The 13,593-nt window shown below is 49.3% G+C and overlaps 1 protein-coding gene across 9 annotated transcripts in view; it reads left to right on the top strand.

The window, feature by feature from the left end:
* The window catches only part of Pxylp1 (2-phosphoxylose phosphatase 1), a 69,353-nt gene that overhangs the window by 31,308 nt on the left and 24,452 nt on the right, over window positions 1-13,593 (top strand). For 5 of the 9 annotated variants that reach the window (XM_006511138.3, XM_030244340.1, XM_030244341.1 and 2 more), the window contains one exon: window positions 4,882-5,013. In XM_006511138.3, coding sequence (XP_006511201.1) covers window positions 4,935-5,013 — 79 coding nt within the window. In that variant the 5' untranslated portion in view covers window positions 4,882-4,934. Of the gene's footprint in view, window positions 1-354; window positions 591-1,419; window positions 1,484-4,881; window positions 5,014-6,461; window positions 6,880-13,593 lie in introns of those variants that run through there. The other 4 variants (NM_153420.3, NM_001289645.1, XM_017313346.1 and 1 more) reach the window with 4 other exon arrangements.

Genomic DNA, 13,593 nt, shown 5'->3' with positions numbered 1-13,593 from the left:
AGTCAGCCCGTGGATTTGACTTTCTGTGCTGTGCGTAGCAGGCCATGGGGCTTCCCTCTAGGCGTAGAGCCCTGGCTAGGACCATTGCGATCTGTGTGAGCGGCTGAGGAGCTAGCTGCATGCAGTGGCTGCCAGCGGTAGGCAGAGAGCTCCAGTGGAGACACGGGCATGAAGATTGCAGGAAGGAAACCCACATGACTTATCAAGTGCCTCCCTTTGCCTCCTGGCTGGCATAGCAAACAGGAAAGAGAGTGGTGGATAACTGAGGCTGCAGCCTGGACTGTAGAGCTGAACAGTGAGGCCACACTTGGTAATCTTTGGATTTTTTTTTTTTTTCCTGTGGGAACTTACAAGCTGAGGCATGTGTTCCAGGATGGAAACCCTTGGGCAAGGCTAGACACAGCAGTTGAGCTGAAGTCTCACCATGGAAGAAGAACCACAAATGTGGCCACAGATTTGGGTGCCTTCCCAGATGGCTAGAGATGTGGACCAGTGAACAGGGACGTGCCCAGTGGCCAGGATTGTGAGAAGAAAGTACTGCATGAAGCAGGAGCCACAGTTCTGGAGAGAGAGTGAATCCTTGTGCTTAGGTAGGCATGGTGTCTGTGTAACTCCACCAGAGCCAGTGAGTCAGATGTGGCAAGTCTCTTCTGTGTGCCAACTGCTCTGTCTTCTATAGTGTTTACTCCTTGACATCTCTGCTCGCTCGGGTTGTTACCCCCAGGTTTGCTGAAGTCATGATCTCACGACTCAGAGAAATGAAGTGAGTCTCTTGTCTTGTGAGTGTGTGGAAAATATGTAAAACTAGGAATGGAACATAGATCTGTGGCCCTCTGCAGCCTAGCCCTCTCCACTCCATTAGGGTACCTTCCAATGAAGGAGTGTCCCTGGCAGGGAATTCTTGCAACAGTAATACTTTGGGCAGAGCCATGCTACCCGGTTCCCACAGTGACAAGCATCACTGGTCTTTTGGCATCTTAGCTACAGCTGTAAGCCACTATCTTCAAATCCCTGCAGATTTTAGGCTCTGTCAACATTATTTAGCCATTTTTAAAATGAAGACCCAAGCACAGTCTCCATTCCCACATCTACCGAAGCGGACTCCAGAGAATGAAGTGGACCCCAGAAGCTGTTGTGTGGCTATCTCACGGTTTAGACACCCTCAAGCTGGACTGTGTGTGTGCTGAGCTGTCAAGGATGTGACCCAGCTCAGGTGGAGAACCAGCAAGACTCTGATCCTGCTGAAGAGTCAGATAGGGCACAGGAACCTGGGCTGGGGTGTGGAAGAGAAACACAGGGCAGTCACTGAGCAGTCAGGGTAGGCAGGAATGACAGCAATCCTGAGATTAGAAGCTGCAAGGTAGCTTCAGGAGCCCAGCCATCTGGTTGACCCAACGCACCCTCTGTGTTTTAGGTCTGGGCCTAAATACGGTCCTTTCTGCAGAAGCGCTCAGCATGTGGAGGACTATGGACAGGATGGAAGGTAGTACTGAGGGTGCAATCCTGGCCTGTTCTCTGGGAAAAGATGTAGGACATTTTTTTTTTTTCTTTTCTGTCAGTAAGTATTGTATCAAGTCCAGAACCTACTGGCTTAAAACATCAGTCCTTATTTTTGTGTGTGAGCTTGGCCCTGAGTTTCCTGAACTGATTCCGCCGATCATCGATGGCTGCTGGCTTGGCTGAACCGGGAGTCTTAGGTTCCCTCATTCATGTACAATGATTGACAGGCTAGTTGGTTGGAGAAAGCCTCTGCAGGCGCGGTTGTATTGGTTCCTCCAGTGGATAAGCCTGGAAATCCTCTCAGAGCCCAGTTCTAATGCGGTTCAAGCCCCTTCATGCAACCCATCTGCCATTTTCCCATTATCTGAAACAAATCTCTTGGCTAAATTGGGAGGCAGTTTGGATGCTTGTGTGGTCAGTTCAAGGACACAGAAAAAAAGCCCCAAGTGGAAGCCACTGCTCTAATGCATCATGCTGCAAACCTGGATTTAACTCAGCAAGTAGCAGTTGTTGATACCTGCTGCCCACCTGAAGAGAGCTCTGAGCCATACTGTGGGGAATTCCTTAGGAAACATCAGCATCAGGCAAAACGGTGGGCAGCGCACAGCAGTTGTAGCAGCCTGTTCTGTCAGTCACTGAGGTGGGAAATCCCCCAAGGGGCTGGGGCAGAGAGCTAATGAAGGGCCAGCTGGAGTCCAGAAGCCAAAGGAAGTCATTGTCTCCTGCATGCAAGCATGGGGCTGCCAAACAGCAGATCTAGCTTAGGACTGGGGCAAGAGATGCCATCTGGACCCAAGAATCAGGAAGGACAGATAGTTTTCCTGGGCCAGCACAGTGAGAGTCCAGCCCAGAGTGAGAGTCCTGAGGACCAGATTGGAGTCAGAGTAGCAGAGGGAGAGATGTGGATAAGAACACAAGAATGCTAAGAATCCATCCCATACTGTTCCCTAGAGGAAAGAATCGATCACAAGGTGCATAGATGAAATGGCTACTAACAGCCATCTTCTCTGGAGTGTTTCCTGCATGCCAAGATTGTACTTAGCCTGGATTTTGGTCCAGACAACACCCTGAGGCAATTAGTCCAAACTTCCAGATGAGAAACTGCCTCAGGGAGGTTCAGTAGCTGGCATCAGTCACCAAGCTTGTAATGTGTCTGACCCTAAAGCACCCAGCCCTTTCTCTGCAACAGGCTGCTGCTGATGTTGCACAAGACAGCATCATTAAGCATCCAGGCCTGAAGGGTCCTTCTAACAGCAGAACTTGGGAAGACCCCAGTACTGCCTCCAGGGCAGGAACTCTGAAAGACAGGCATGTAGAGGAAGAGAATGTTCAAAGATGGTATCAGCCACAAAAGATGTCAGAGGAAACCATGAAGAGAAGCCCCAGTTCATCTACTGGTACAAAGGATGCTCTAAGCCTTCCTTCCCATCCCACAGTATTTGCCCTCTTGCTTCCAAAATTAAAAGGATCACCAAGGCTTGAGTGGTAACATTCAATAATGATAAGTTTGAGGTCAGCCTGGGCTATATGGTGATACCCTGTAAAAAAAAAAAAAAAAAAAAAAAAAAAAAGCAAACAAATGTCCACATCAGAATCATTATATTAGGTCATCAGTAGGATCAACCCAATCAGGAAAGATTAGGCACCAAGGGCCTCTGAGACCCATGGCCATACAAGGAAGGCACAGAAATTCTGACACTGAGAGTGAACTTGGCCTGTGCTGTCAACAGGCTTTGACGAGAATCAGTGTGTAGATGTTGAAGGAGACACTGTAGCCCCTGAGAAAGAACTCTAGAGCTGCAGAAACATCACCTCACACCCCGCACCGCCCACTTAGGAATCTCCCAGTCACAAGCTTCAGTTTCCTGTCTGTGCACTAGAAATGCACTCACCAACCTAGCAGAGTGTGAACAAGATGACAATCCGGGTGCACCTGGACCCCACTTAGTGAATAGAAACCTCTGGAGATAGATGGTTGTGAGCAGTTAGAAATCCCTGGTTCCTGGAAAAATGCAACAAAGGTTGTCTGCTGCCTGGCAAGGAGCCACCAAGGTGCTTCCTACAGATGAGGGGCGATGGTAGTCTTCTGTGAGGGGTCGGTGGATTTTAATTTGTCTTGTAGCAAAAAGATGTCCCCTTGGTAAATAAAATTGTGATAGGTCCCTTCCTAAAGGAATGGTGCAGGTTTGTGGGATGAGGGTGGGGATGGAGGGGTGCAGGGCTCTGGCTCCTGCCTCAGTCCCAACAAATCTACTTTTTGCTTATTGAGTCAGCCCTCATGTGCTGCGCCTCACCCCAGGGAGCAGGTCAGTGGCCCCTGGAACACTCAGTCATGCCATCCTCACACTAGCAGGCGAGTGTCTGTCTGATTCTGTCTATCCGGGCTCTGTGGAGATTTTATTTGAAGTATGTAAAGACGCAGGTTTTTAACAGCTATTACAATCCTATTGTTCGAATCTTGAGACTGTTTTCAAGGAAGATACAGTTTCTAGGTTCTGCTTAAAACCCCAGTGAGAACCAGAACAGAAGCCTGATCTGCTGGCGAGACAGCTCAGCAGGCAGAGGCGCCCCTGGTAGCCTGAGTTCAATTTTCAGGACTCCTGTCAGAATGGAAAGAAAGAGGTGACATCACGAGGTTGTCCTCTGACCTGCACAAATGCACTATGGCACATACACAAACGCCTCACAAACACAAATAATAAACAGAACCTCACATGTAAAGTTGGTAGAATAAAATTACAGCTTTTCATGGATAGAAAATTAAGGATCTTACTCAGTATTATAAAAGTAAAAGTTCTGTAACATATTTCTGATATAGTTGGAAGAAATTAGAATATGGGAGGGGGACCTGCAGGAAGACCCCAGATTGCAGACTCTCAATGGTCTGGAGTGGATGATGCCTCTGAGTAGCCCATGAGGCTGGTTGGTATAGGAGCACACCCAGCATCCCTGAAAGCAGTATTATGGGACACACTTCAATGGCTGATATCCAGAATATGATGCATGGCCAGGGTCATGTTGGCAAACAGTTCATCCGAAGGTTGAAGACTTCAGTGTTTGAGGTTATAATGGGATGAGCTGGTCCACGTGCAGGATTTGTTGTCTGTGACGTTGTCCATGCTTTCATTCCTTTGTGCTTCTCTCTGGACTGTCATGCCCGTAAACATCTCTTCACCTATTGATGGCAGATGAGGGGAGGGCTAACAAACCCTTTCACTTGGAAGAGTGTTCTCATTGGGCTTCACCTCGGGGCAAAGACTTAGAGAGCAAGTGTTTGTTCTTCTGCTGGCATGCCAGGGGATGGGCTAACTGGATTACTTTCAGGTGACACGCAAGACGTTCTCCTTGAACACGTGTTCCTTGCATCTGTTTCTTCCACAGGACGGGTTCCCGATTGGAGGTGAAACCATGAAGAGAACGTAGGCCACACAACAATGCTTCACCGTAATCGCTTCTTGGTGCTGCTGGCCCTGGCTGGGCTCTTGGCTTTCCTGAGCCTCAGCCTGCAGTTCTGTAAGTATAGAGGGAGCTTGAGGGGCACAGGAGGGTGGGTGGCTTCACTGGTAAACGGAGGGCCTGGGTGTGAGCAGTGAGGAAACCCTGGGGCTTTTTCATCATTGGTGCCCATGGTGAAAGTTGCAAGCAGGAGTCCTAAACTGGCATCTTTTCTTTTTTTTTGAATCCAGGTTTCTCTCTGTAGCCCAGTCTAGTCTCAAGACTAGACTCCTTCTTCAGCCTCCTGGGCGTGTGCCACCACACTCACGACAGCCTTGGGATACACTCTTAGAATACGTGTATTCTAAGCTGCTTGCTTATTACTGCAATTTTCTTTGCCATCCATCGCAAGGTACTGGGGATCCTCCTTGCTTTCCCATTCTGAGCAGAGGCATTCGGTTCCTTGAGGACCCGGTGGCCATTTTATATTCAGTCACTGATGGGGCTGGAGTAGATCAGGATAGGGTGGGGAAATTGGGTCACTGCTGTGAATCCTGGCTCCTTGGAGGCAGAAGCTGCACACGGGAGGTCCCAGGTAGCCAGTAAGGACTCTCTGATAAAGCTTGTCTGTGGGCCTCACCATCCCCCATTTTTCACTGAGCCCTTATGCTCACACTGTACCCCAAATCTGTGCTGCCCACACTTGCCATGAGAGGGGCTATCCTAGAGCTCAAATCCCGTTCCAGTATCTTATTGATTGCAGCTCTCCAGTGGTGGCCCACTGTCACCTGTGTCCCACCCTCTGCTTGGCCTTCTCCAAAGAACCAGTCTTGCCCTGTGCTCAGCCCTACCACCCTGCCCCAGCCGGCTGTTCCCCTGTCTTCTTTCCATCCTTTCAGCCCTTGCCTCGTCTCCTCCAGATACCTTCTGTTGCTCTCAAGGGTTCTGAGGTGCTTCTGAAGTGAACATCAGGCGTTCCTGAGCCAGCTCCCTTTTGCTGCTTATGAAGCCTCCCTATACTGTTGCCCTGTGTATCTCGGGACCCCACATGCCCAGTACAGAGTGGACATCTCTGAATGAATGAATGAATGAATGAGTGTATGTCCACTCTGAAAGCATCTTCCTTTCCTTTGGTTTCCGTGTACTGGAAACTGAGGAGGTGCTGATAAAATACTAAGAACTATGTGCTCGCTGTCGCCTGGCTTCTCTGTTTTACCACCTCACCCTGGTGGGTGGGAGACAAGCATTTGTCACCCCCAGGAGCTCTGTGGGGAGGTGCCATTTCTGTTTCACTTGGAGGGGCAGAAAGAGGAGCAGGTGGCTCAGTCAGTGGGATGTGGTGCTTTGAGTAGGCTTGCCTGATTTACCTCCAGGGTGGTATAATGGTTAGGCTCACCTCTGTGCACGTAACGAGCTATTCTAACCATGAAGAAGCTTAAAAATACTTATTTCATCTTTCCAATATTGGAGGTGGTCAAGAGAAGGTGACCAGAGACATGCAAAAATACTCCAGATGGCTAACGACCTGCAAAAATAGAATTCCTTCCCAAAAAAGGTGGCTTTTGGCTTTCAGTGGTTTCATTGTCTGTAGTTTTTCACATTGGAAATTTTCCATCGTTCGGTGAAGGAGGTGGGACCTGCAGTCAGCTTGAGATTTGTCCTGAGCCCCGGGTGGGTTTCGAGAGGCGAATGTGGCTGACTGGTGTTCCCCAGACATCTCGCATGAGCTGGCCTGTGAGGACTGAATGGCCCTGTGTGTCTTGCTTTGGCGACGCTTCTGAATGTTCGTCTGTGTTAAGAGGGCCGCTTTTCAGCCACACTTTTTTTTTAAGGAAAATTTTGCAGGATAAATTGGCCTGGCTGGACCTGAGCTGTTCACTCTGGAGTACCTTGCAGTTGAGAAAGCTTAAGAAATGGACGTCCGTGCGGCCTTTCTCCTTCTGGGTAAACTGCAGCTTTGACACCTGCCTGCTTCTGTAGAACTGGCACTCAGTCGCTTTACTCATTTGCTTGCTTATTATTATAGTGTGAGAAACTTCATGGGTTCACAAAACAAGGATTGACTCATGCTTTTGGTCTTGCCCTGAAATAAGCAGGCTTTTACTTTATTGCTCCAAAAGAGTGACAAATCTTTTGAATACCATGTTGGAGATATTATTATTTGAAACAATAGAGTTGAGGTTATCAACTATAATGTTTTGTGTGTGCTTTAAGTTAAAAGTATGGTTTTCATTCTTCAAAACTATTGCGTATCTCATTATATGTTGTTGGTAAATTTTCTTGTTGCTGTTTTGGAAATGGAAATGGAAATGTTTTGACGCAGGTTAGGATTGAGAAATGGGATTATTAAAACAAGCTCGTCTTCCTGTGGGCAGAGAACGTGAGTCTTCAGGCCACATGCACTATTAGGTATGTGGTGTGCTCAGCACTGTGGAGGCAGAGGCAGTGGGGAAGGGGACCACGGAGCATAACGTGCTGCCTGTCTGTAGCTTCTCCGCACATGTCCGTCTTCTATGATGCTAATGGCCTCCATATGCTGAAGGTCCTTACTAAAGTTACTTGGGTTTTGTTTGTTTTTCTTTTGGAAAAAAAATATTTTCAGTTCCTTAGTATGTACAGTGGGGAAATGACTTCTCAAATTCAAGGATCCTTTGTTATGCAGTGGAAGATAATTAGGGTATGAGGACCTCTGAATCATTCATTTCTGCTTTTTCTGCATGCTTACAATCACCCGTCCTTCCTCAGCAGCGTCCCTTCGCTGTGTGTTTTGTGCCTGTTTCTTCGTGTTCTCACTGGCACTCCCCAAATGGCCGTGTGACAGGCACACAAGGCTCTGAAGTGACAGCCTTGCTTTCTTTGAATGTTAGCTTTCTCATCCAGCAGCTGGGTCCTCTGCAGACAGTTAGTCGTAATTTTGCAAGGCTGATGTGAGAGGAGACACTTCCGGAAAAGCCTTGGTTCGTGAAAGCCTCTTTGTTACCTACTGCTGCTTTGCAGAACTGGTATAGAACTTAGACTTTTGGGAAAGCCCCTGGCTCGTGGAAGCTGAAGTTTCTTCTGTAAAACAGAGCTGATAATTATTGTCTTTCAAGGGTGGTTGAGAGCTTTTGGGAAAACCCTTGGCCTACAGAAGCATACTGATCATAAGTCTGTAAGCTAACCAGAGTATATGATCATGGTGTTCTGGCATCCCAGAAGGTGGTCAGAGCTTATGTTACTTCAGCTGTTTGGTGAAAGAGAACTTAACCCTAACCCTAACCCTAACCCTAACCCTAACCCTAACCCTAACCCTAAACCTAGCCCTAGCCCTAGCCCTAACCCTAACCCTAGCCCTAGCCCTAACCCTAACCCTAACCCTAACCCTAGCCCTAGCCCTAGCCCTAACCCTAACCCTAACCCTAGCCCTAGCCCTAACCCTAACCCTAGCCCTAGCCCTAGCCCTAGCCCTAGCCCTAGCCCTAGCCCTAACCCTAGCCCTAGCCCTAGCCCTAACCCTAACCCTAACCCTAGCCCTAGCCCTAACCCTAGCCTTAACCCTAACCCTAGCCCTAGCCCTAACCCTAGCCCTAACCCTAGCCCTTTTAATCAGAGTGCATTCACTGACAGTTCATCTCTATGGTGCTTACAGTACTCAGACCTGGGAGGCATCCTCTACCTACAGTAGGGAAAGCCAGTATTGTCTTAGGCATCTATGGCGTCTGCAGTGTCTTCTCTGCAAGTGACGTTGGCCTGTTGTGTATAACCTGAATGGACACACAGACACATTTGCACTAGGCATGGCATGAACCTTCTGAGAACTCAGTGCCATGTCAAGGTGGCCTGGGTCATGTATTCTCCCCACAGGAGACACACCCTGACGGTCACTCTAAGGAGTATAGTGTCAGGACGGTCGTTGGGCCCAATCACATGTTGTGTCTTCACACTCTGAATTCTCAGGCTTACTAATTTTTCTCTTTCTTTATTGATGCATAACAGCATATGTGAGCTTGTTCTTTAGCTAACATTCTTGAGTTGTCCCAGGGCTCAGACCTCATGGAACCACAATTTCTGAGCTTAGAGAAGTGATTTTCCTTCTCTGTGCCTCAGTTTCCTCTCAGAGAAGAGGGAACCTTGAGTTGGTAAAGGATTCTGTAATGTGGTACAGTGCCTGGCACAGAGTAATCCTGACATGTGATAATTAAGATCATGTCTGTGTGGCGGGGTGGTGTGGCAGAATAGAGGACAAGAATCCTGTCCAGTCTAGGGAGTCAGGGAACACTTGAGGCCATTCTTGAGGGAGAGTAGGGCAGAGGACGTCTTGCTTGAGGAAGAGTGAGAGTTGTTGGGGAGGGCACTGTCCCTGGCAGATGGAGGCTGGGCAGAGGCAGAGCAAGAGGGGACCCCAGCCGCAGAGACACCACCGTACAGCTGGCACATTGGAGAGTGCACGGCCCAGTTCTGTTTTCCAGAATGCGGATGTCTGAGTGCTTAGATCCTCGTTGCCTTGGGTCTTGTTTAAAATGCACATTCCTAAACAAGTGGACAAAAATGCTCCTGGTCCTGCCTACAGAATCTGACTCTCTGTGGGAGCAGAGCCCAGAAATCCGTGTTAAGAGGCAGCACCCAGCTGTGGCTCATGTAGTGTGAACTGGTGGGAGGTGATACTGGGCGATGCAGCTCAGCAAAGACTGGGGGTGGCCCAGATGCAGGCCTTGGCCCAGGAAGGAAGAAGCAAAGCCTGAAGGGGCATGGTGTGCATGGGCTTCATGACTACTTGGAGGGATACTGAAGCAGAGGCACTCTCCCCGGAAGCCTCGAAGTCTGGCTTGAATAGTCACGAGGTGCTGTGCGTATTTGTATATTTACACAGAGGGCTCCTGCAGTGCTGTGCTCGGGAGGAAGACGAGAGCTGAGGGAAGTGAAATGTCCAGATCATAGGTGAGGAGAGGAAGAGGGCTCAGGACAAGGCACATCGTGGACAGAGCTCACGAAGGAGAGGTGGGCTGGGGAGCCAGCAAGCAAGGTGCACAGGGTGGCTGGAGGCATCTAAGGGCTGGCTGGATACAGTGCCCTGCCCAAAGTGGGTCTTGGTGGAAAGCCTAGGAAAGGGCAGGTTTGTCCAGCCACCGTTTGTGGCTTGCTCACCACCGCGCAGTCTGGGCAGGGGAGGACTTGGATCATGTAGACGCTGTGAACTTGTTTAGTTTGGCCCAGCCAATGTTTTCAGGTTTTAAAAATTATTTACCAGTTTCACACAAATAAACTTTCAGCTCTTGTTTGAAGAATCACTGGCCCTGGCACAGGCAACTCTGTCCCATCCTGACCCGTCTCCACTGCAGCAATGCTTTTCCCTGGAAAAACAAAGGAGGCGAAGTTGAGAACCTGGGGAGACGGTGGAGAGAGGATGGAGGCAGGACATCTGGGTAGGGAACTTAGACAGGAGCTGTGCAGAAGCCAAGGAGAGAGGGTACCCTTCCGGAAGGGGTCAGGAAGACAGACTTGGGAAGCTCCACCATCTCTGTGCATGGGGTGGTGTGTGTGTGTGTGTGTGTGTGTGTGTGTGTGTGTGTGTGTGTACGGTGCGGTTCTGTTGGTTTTTATGAGCAGAACCAGCATTCTTCCTGTCGTCTCCAAACGCCATACTCTGTCCCTGCCCTGTAGAGATCCCCTGTCTACTGGGAGAGAGAATGACAGCGTGTGGTAGAACCCTGAGAATGAAGCTGCCTCTGCATAGCGGGGCTGAAAAGAAAGCAGTCACTTTGCCCTTGGTTGCGTAGACTTCTGAGCCCCGTGTGCTCCTTCAAGCTGGCTGTTGGTAGGTGCAGCATGGCGGACCCTGGAGGCCTGCTGTGCATGGCATCGAATGTTGGATAAAGGCAGCTGAGCATAAGTCCCTTGGCTGCAGAACAGTCTGGAGCCTGCACCCAGGCAGGGGACCGCACTGGCCTCTGCTCCTTGTCTTGTGTACATTTTTTTTTTTAAAAGAAGGCATGAAATACATCCAGTGTGTGAACTGGTGTGTTTGGAAAACCTTTGTGTGTTTCCATGGGCAAGGTTTAGAGACGGATTCCTTTAGAGAGCACAGAGTCCCGGCTGGCAGAGTGGCTCAGTAGATAAAAGTGCCACCAGGACAGCCTAAGTTTGATTCTCAGAACCCACACGGCAGAAGGAGACAACCAACTCTCACAGGTGATCATTTCAAGTCTACATATACACTTTGGCACGCACACACACACACACACACAACTTAAAAGCAAGCTAAGAGTCTGATGTACTACACACAGTTCTTACCATTCTTAATTGAAATGCTTAGGAGTAGAGTGTTTCACATTTAGGGCTGAGGAATATTTGCATATACATAATAGAACGAATGTCTTGAGGATTGGACCCAAATCTGAACATGAAGTTCATTTGTGTTTCATATATACTGAACCACCCACCAAAGAGCATATAGGAGCTGGTCCGAGACCCCCATCCAGCACATATGTACCAGAGGGCTGCCATGTCTGGCCTCAGAGGGAGAGGATGTGCTTAGTCCTGTGGAGAGTTGATGTACCCGAGTAGGGGACTGGGGGGCTGCCTTCTCAGAGGCAAAGGGGAGGGGGGAACTCTTGAGGGGAGGAAGCATTTGGGATGTAAATAAATAGACACCTAGCTTGTAATGGCTTCCAGCCTGATAGGACCTGCTCTTCCGGCCATGCTCTGCCATGATCCCCCGGCTCACGCAGGCAGCCAGCTCAGTGGAGATCCTCAGGGACTTGCTACACCAGGTGGCTCATGGTGAGGCAACATTAAAATGGGGGAAACGTGAGAGGCAGTGTATTGTGGCTCAATAAGTTCACAAAGAGACGTGAGGTTCAACCGTTTGATCGGGCTTCTCTGTATAAATCCAAGCAACTGAGTCTTCAGGTGTGGTTTTGCCCTTCCCCACCTCTCCTATAAAGCAAGACCCAGCCCAGCCATGAACACAAGTGACCAAAGGCAGATAATAGAACTGCAGGCTTTTTCTTGTGGTTCTGGTTTTCATGGGCAATTACAGCAGATATTTTTTTTTTTTGATCCAGCATAGCGTGGAGACAGGAGGGTGGGCATTTAAGATAATTTCATGGTCTGAGGAGACCTGAGGGAATTGTGGGAACTGGCTGTTAGAGGAAATCACTATTATTCCTTGGCAGATGGATGAAAGAGAGAGAGAACTCCCAAGTCCTTTAGATGATGGAGAGAACCTGGAGCAATGTGGAGGCAGGATGGAGGCGGTACCCTGTGCTCAGAAAAGATGCTGACTCGGGGGAACTGCATGTCTGCACTGCTGCTGCTGCTGAGGTGGCTGAGGGGTCGGGAGACGGGCTCACTGTGCTTCTGGGGATGTGGAAAGCAGCACTCAGTGTCCCCTCCTGGTCACACACTGAAGAGATTATAAGGCAGGGGGTGGGTGTGTCTGGAGAGATAGCTCTGTGATGAGGAGCACTCTCTCTGTTCTTGCAGCGGACCCAGGTTCACCCACATCGAGTGGGCTCGCAACCACCTGGAGGTCCCAGCTCCAGGGGATCTGACGCCTCCTGGTCTCCATGGCCACCTGCATGCCTGTGGGGTACATTTACTCACGCAGGCACATATGCTTATATATAAATACAAAATAAACTTTTAAAAGAACGTATAAGGAACAGGTATAAACATTTGGAGGGCAGACGTGGAAATGCCATGCCTTGATCCTTTAGCATCTTCTATGCCCAGGTGACCCCAGGTCATCCATCACGGCCACCCTAATGTAGTATGGTCCACTTTGCTTTACAGATGGAGGTTAGAAAGGTAGAGATACCTGCCCAGAGCAGGCCTGGGTCCCACACCTTGCTTGCTGAGCCCTCCCCAGCCCAAGCTGCCTCTCAGCAGTTAGAACCAGACAGACTTAAGTGGAACACCAGTCAGTTTGTGGTCCCTGAGAAGGTGACTAGCCCAGGCTGAGGTCCCAGTGAGGGCAAAGCAGGCCCTGGAGCGAGGACGGTAAGGTGCAGATGGCAGGCCAGATCTTGGTCTCCATGGAAACTATGCTGGGTGGTTCTTAACCTGTGGGTCATGGTCTCTTGGGGGATGTGTGTCAAGGGACCTGTCCTCAGAAGGTTAATATCAGATAGCCTCACATCAGATATTTACATTATGTTAATAACAAATTTACTTTAATAATAATAGAAAAATTACAGTTATGAAGTAACAATGAAAATAATTCTGTAGGTTGGGGTCACCACAACATGAGGAACTGTATGGAAGGTTCCTGTATCAAACTGTAGAGGAAGATTGAGAGCCACCGCACTAGAGTAACTTGTGTGGCAGCTGAGCCCAGAGACAAAGTTGAAGTGGCACTTTATCCTGATCATGTGTACAGTCCCTGGGATGGATATCTGTAGTTTCCAGCATGGAACTTTAGTCTTCCAGGTGTCTGCGCAGAGGAAGAAAAGCAGACAGATCAGACATGCTGAGGGGATGCTGGGAGGGAGAGCTTTGAAAGCCACCCCACCCCCACCTCGAAACTGTCTTCCTTTGGGGGCAGCCTGTCTTTTCTGGAAAGGGACCATGTTAGCCTGCATAGTCAGGTCCCTTCCTCGGGTTAGTTGGCAGGCAAGAACAGGGCATGGAGGAACAGCAAGGAGACCCAACTGGACCATAGTGTTGGTATAGCGTACG

This window comes from Mus musculus, chromosome 9 (genome assembly GCF_000001635.26).
Source record: "Mus musculus strain C57BL/6J chromosome 9, GRCm38.p6 C57BL/6J".
NCBI classification, from domain to species: Eukaryota; Metazoa; Chordata; class Mammalia; order Rodentia; family Muridae; genus Mus; species Mus musculus.
This window is presented reverse-complemented; position numbering and strand designations above follow the sequence as displayed.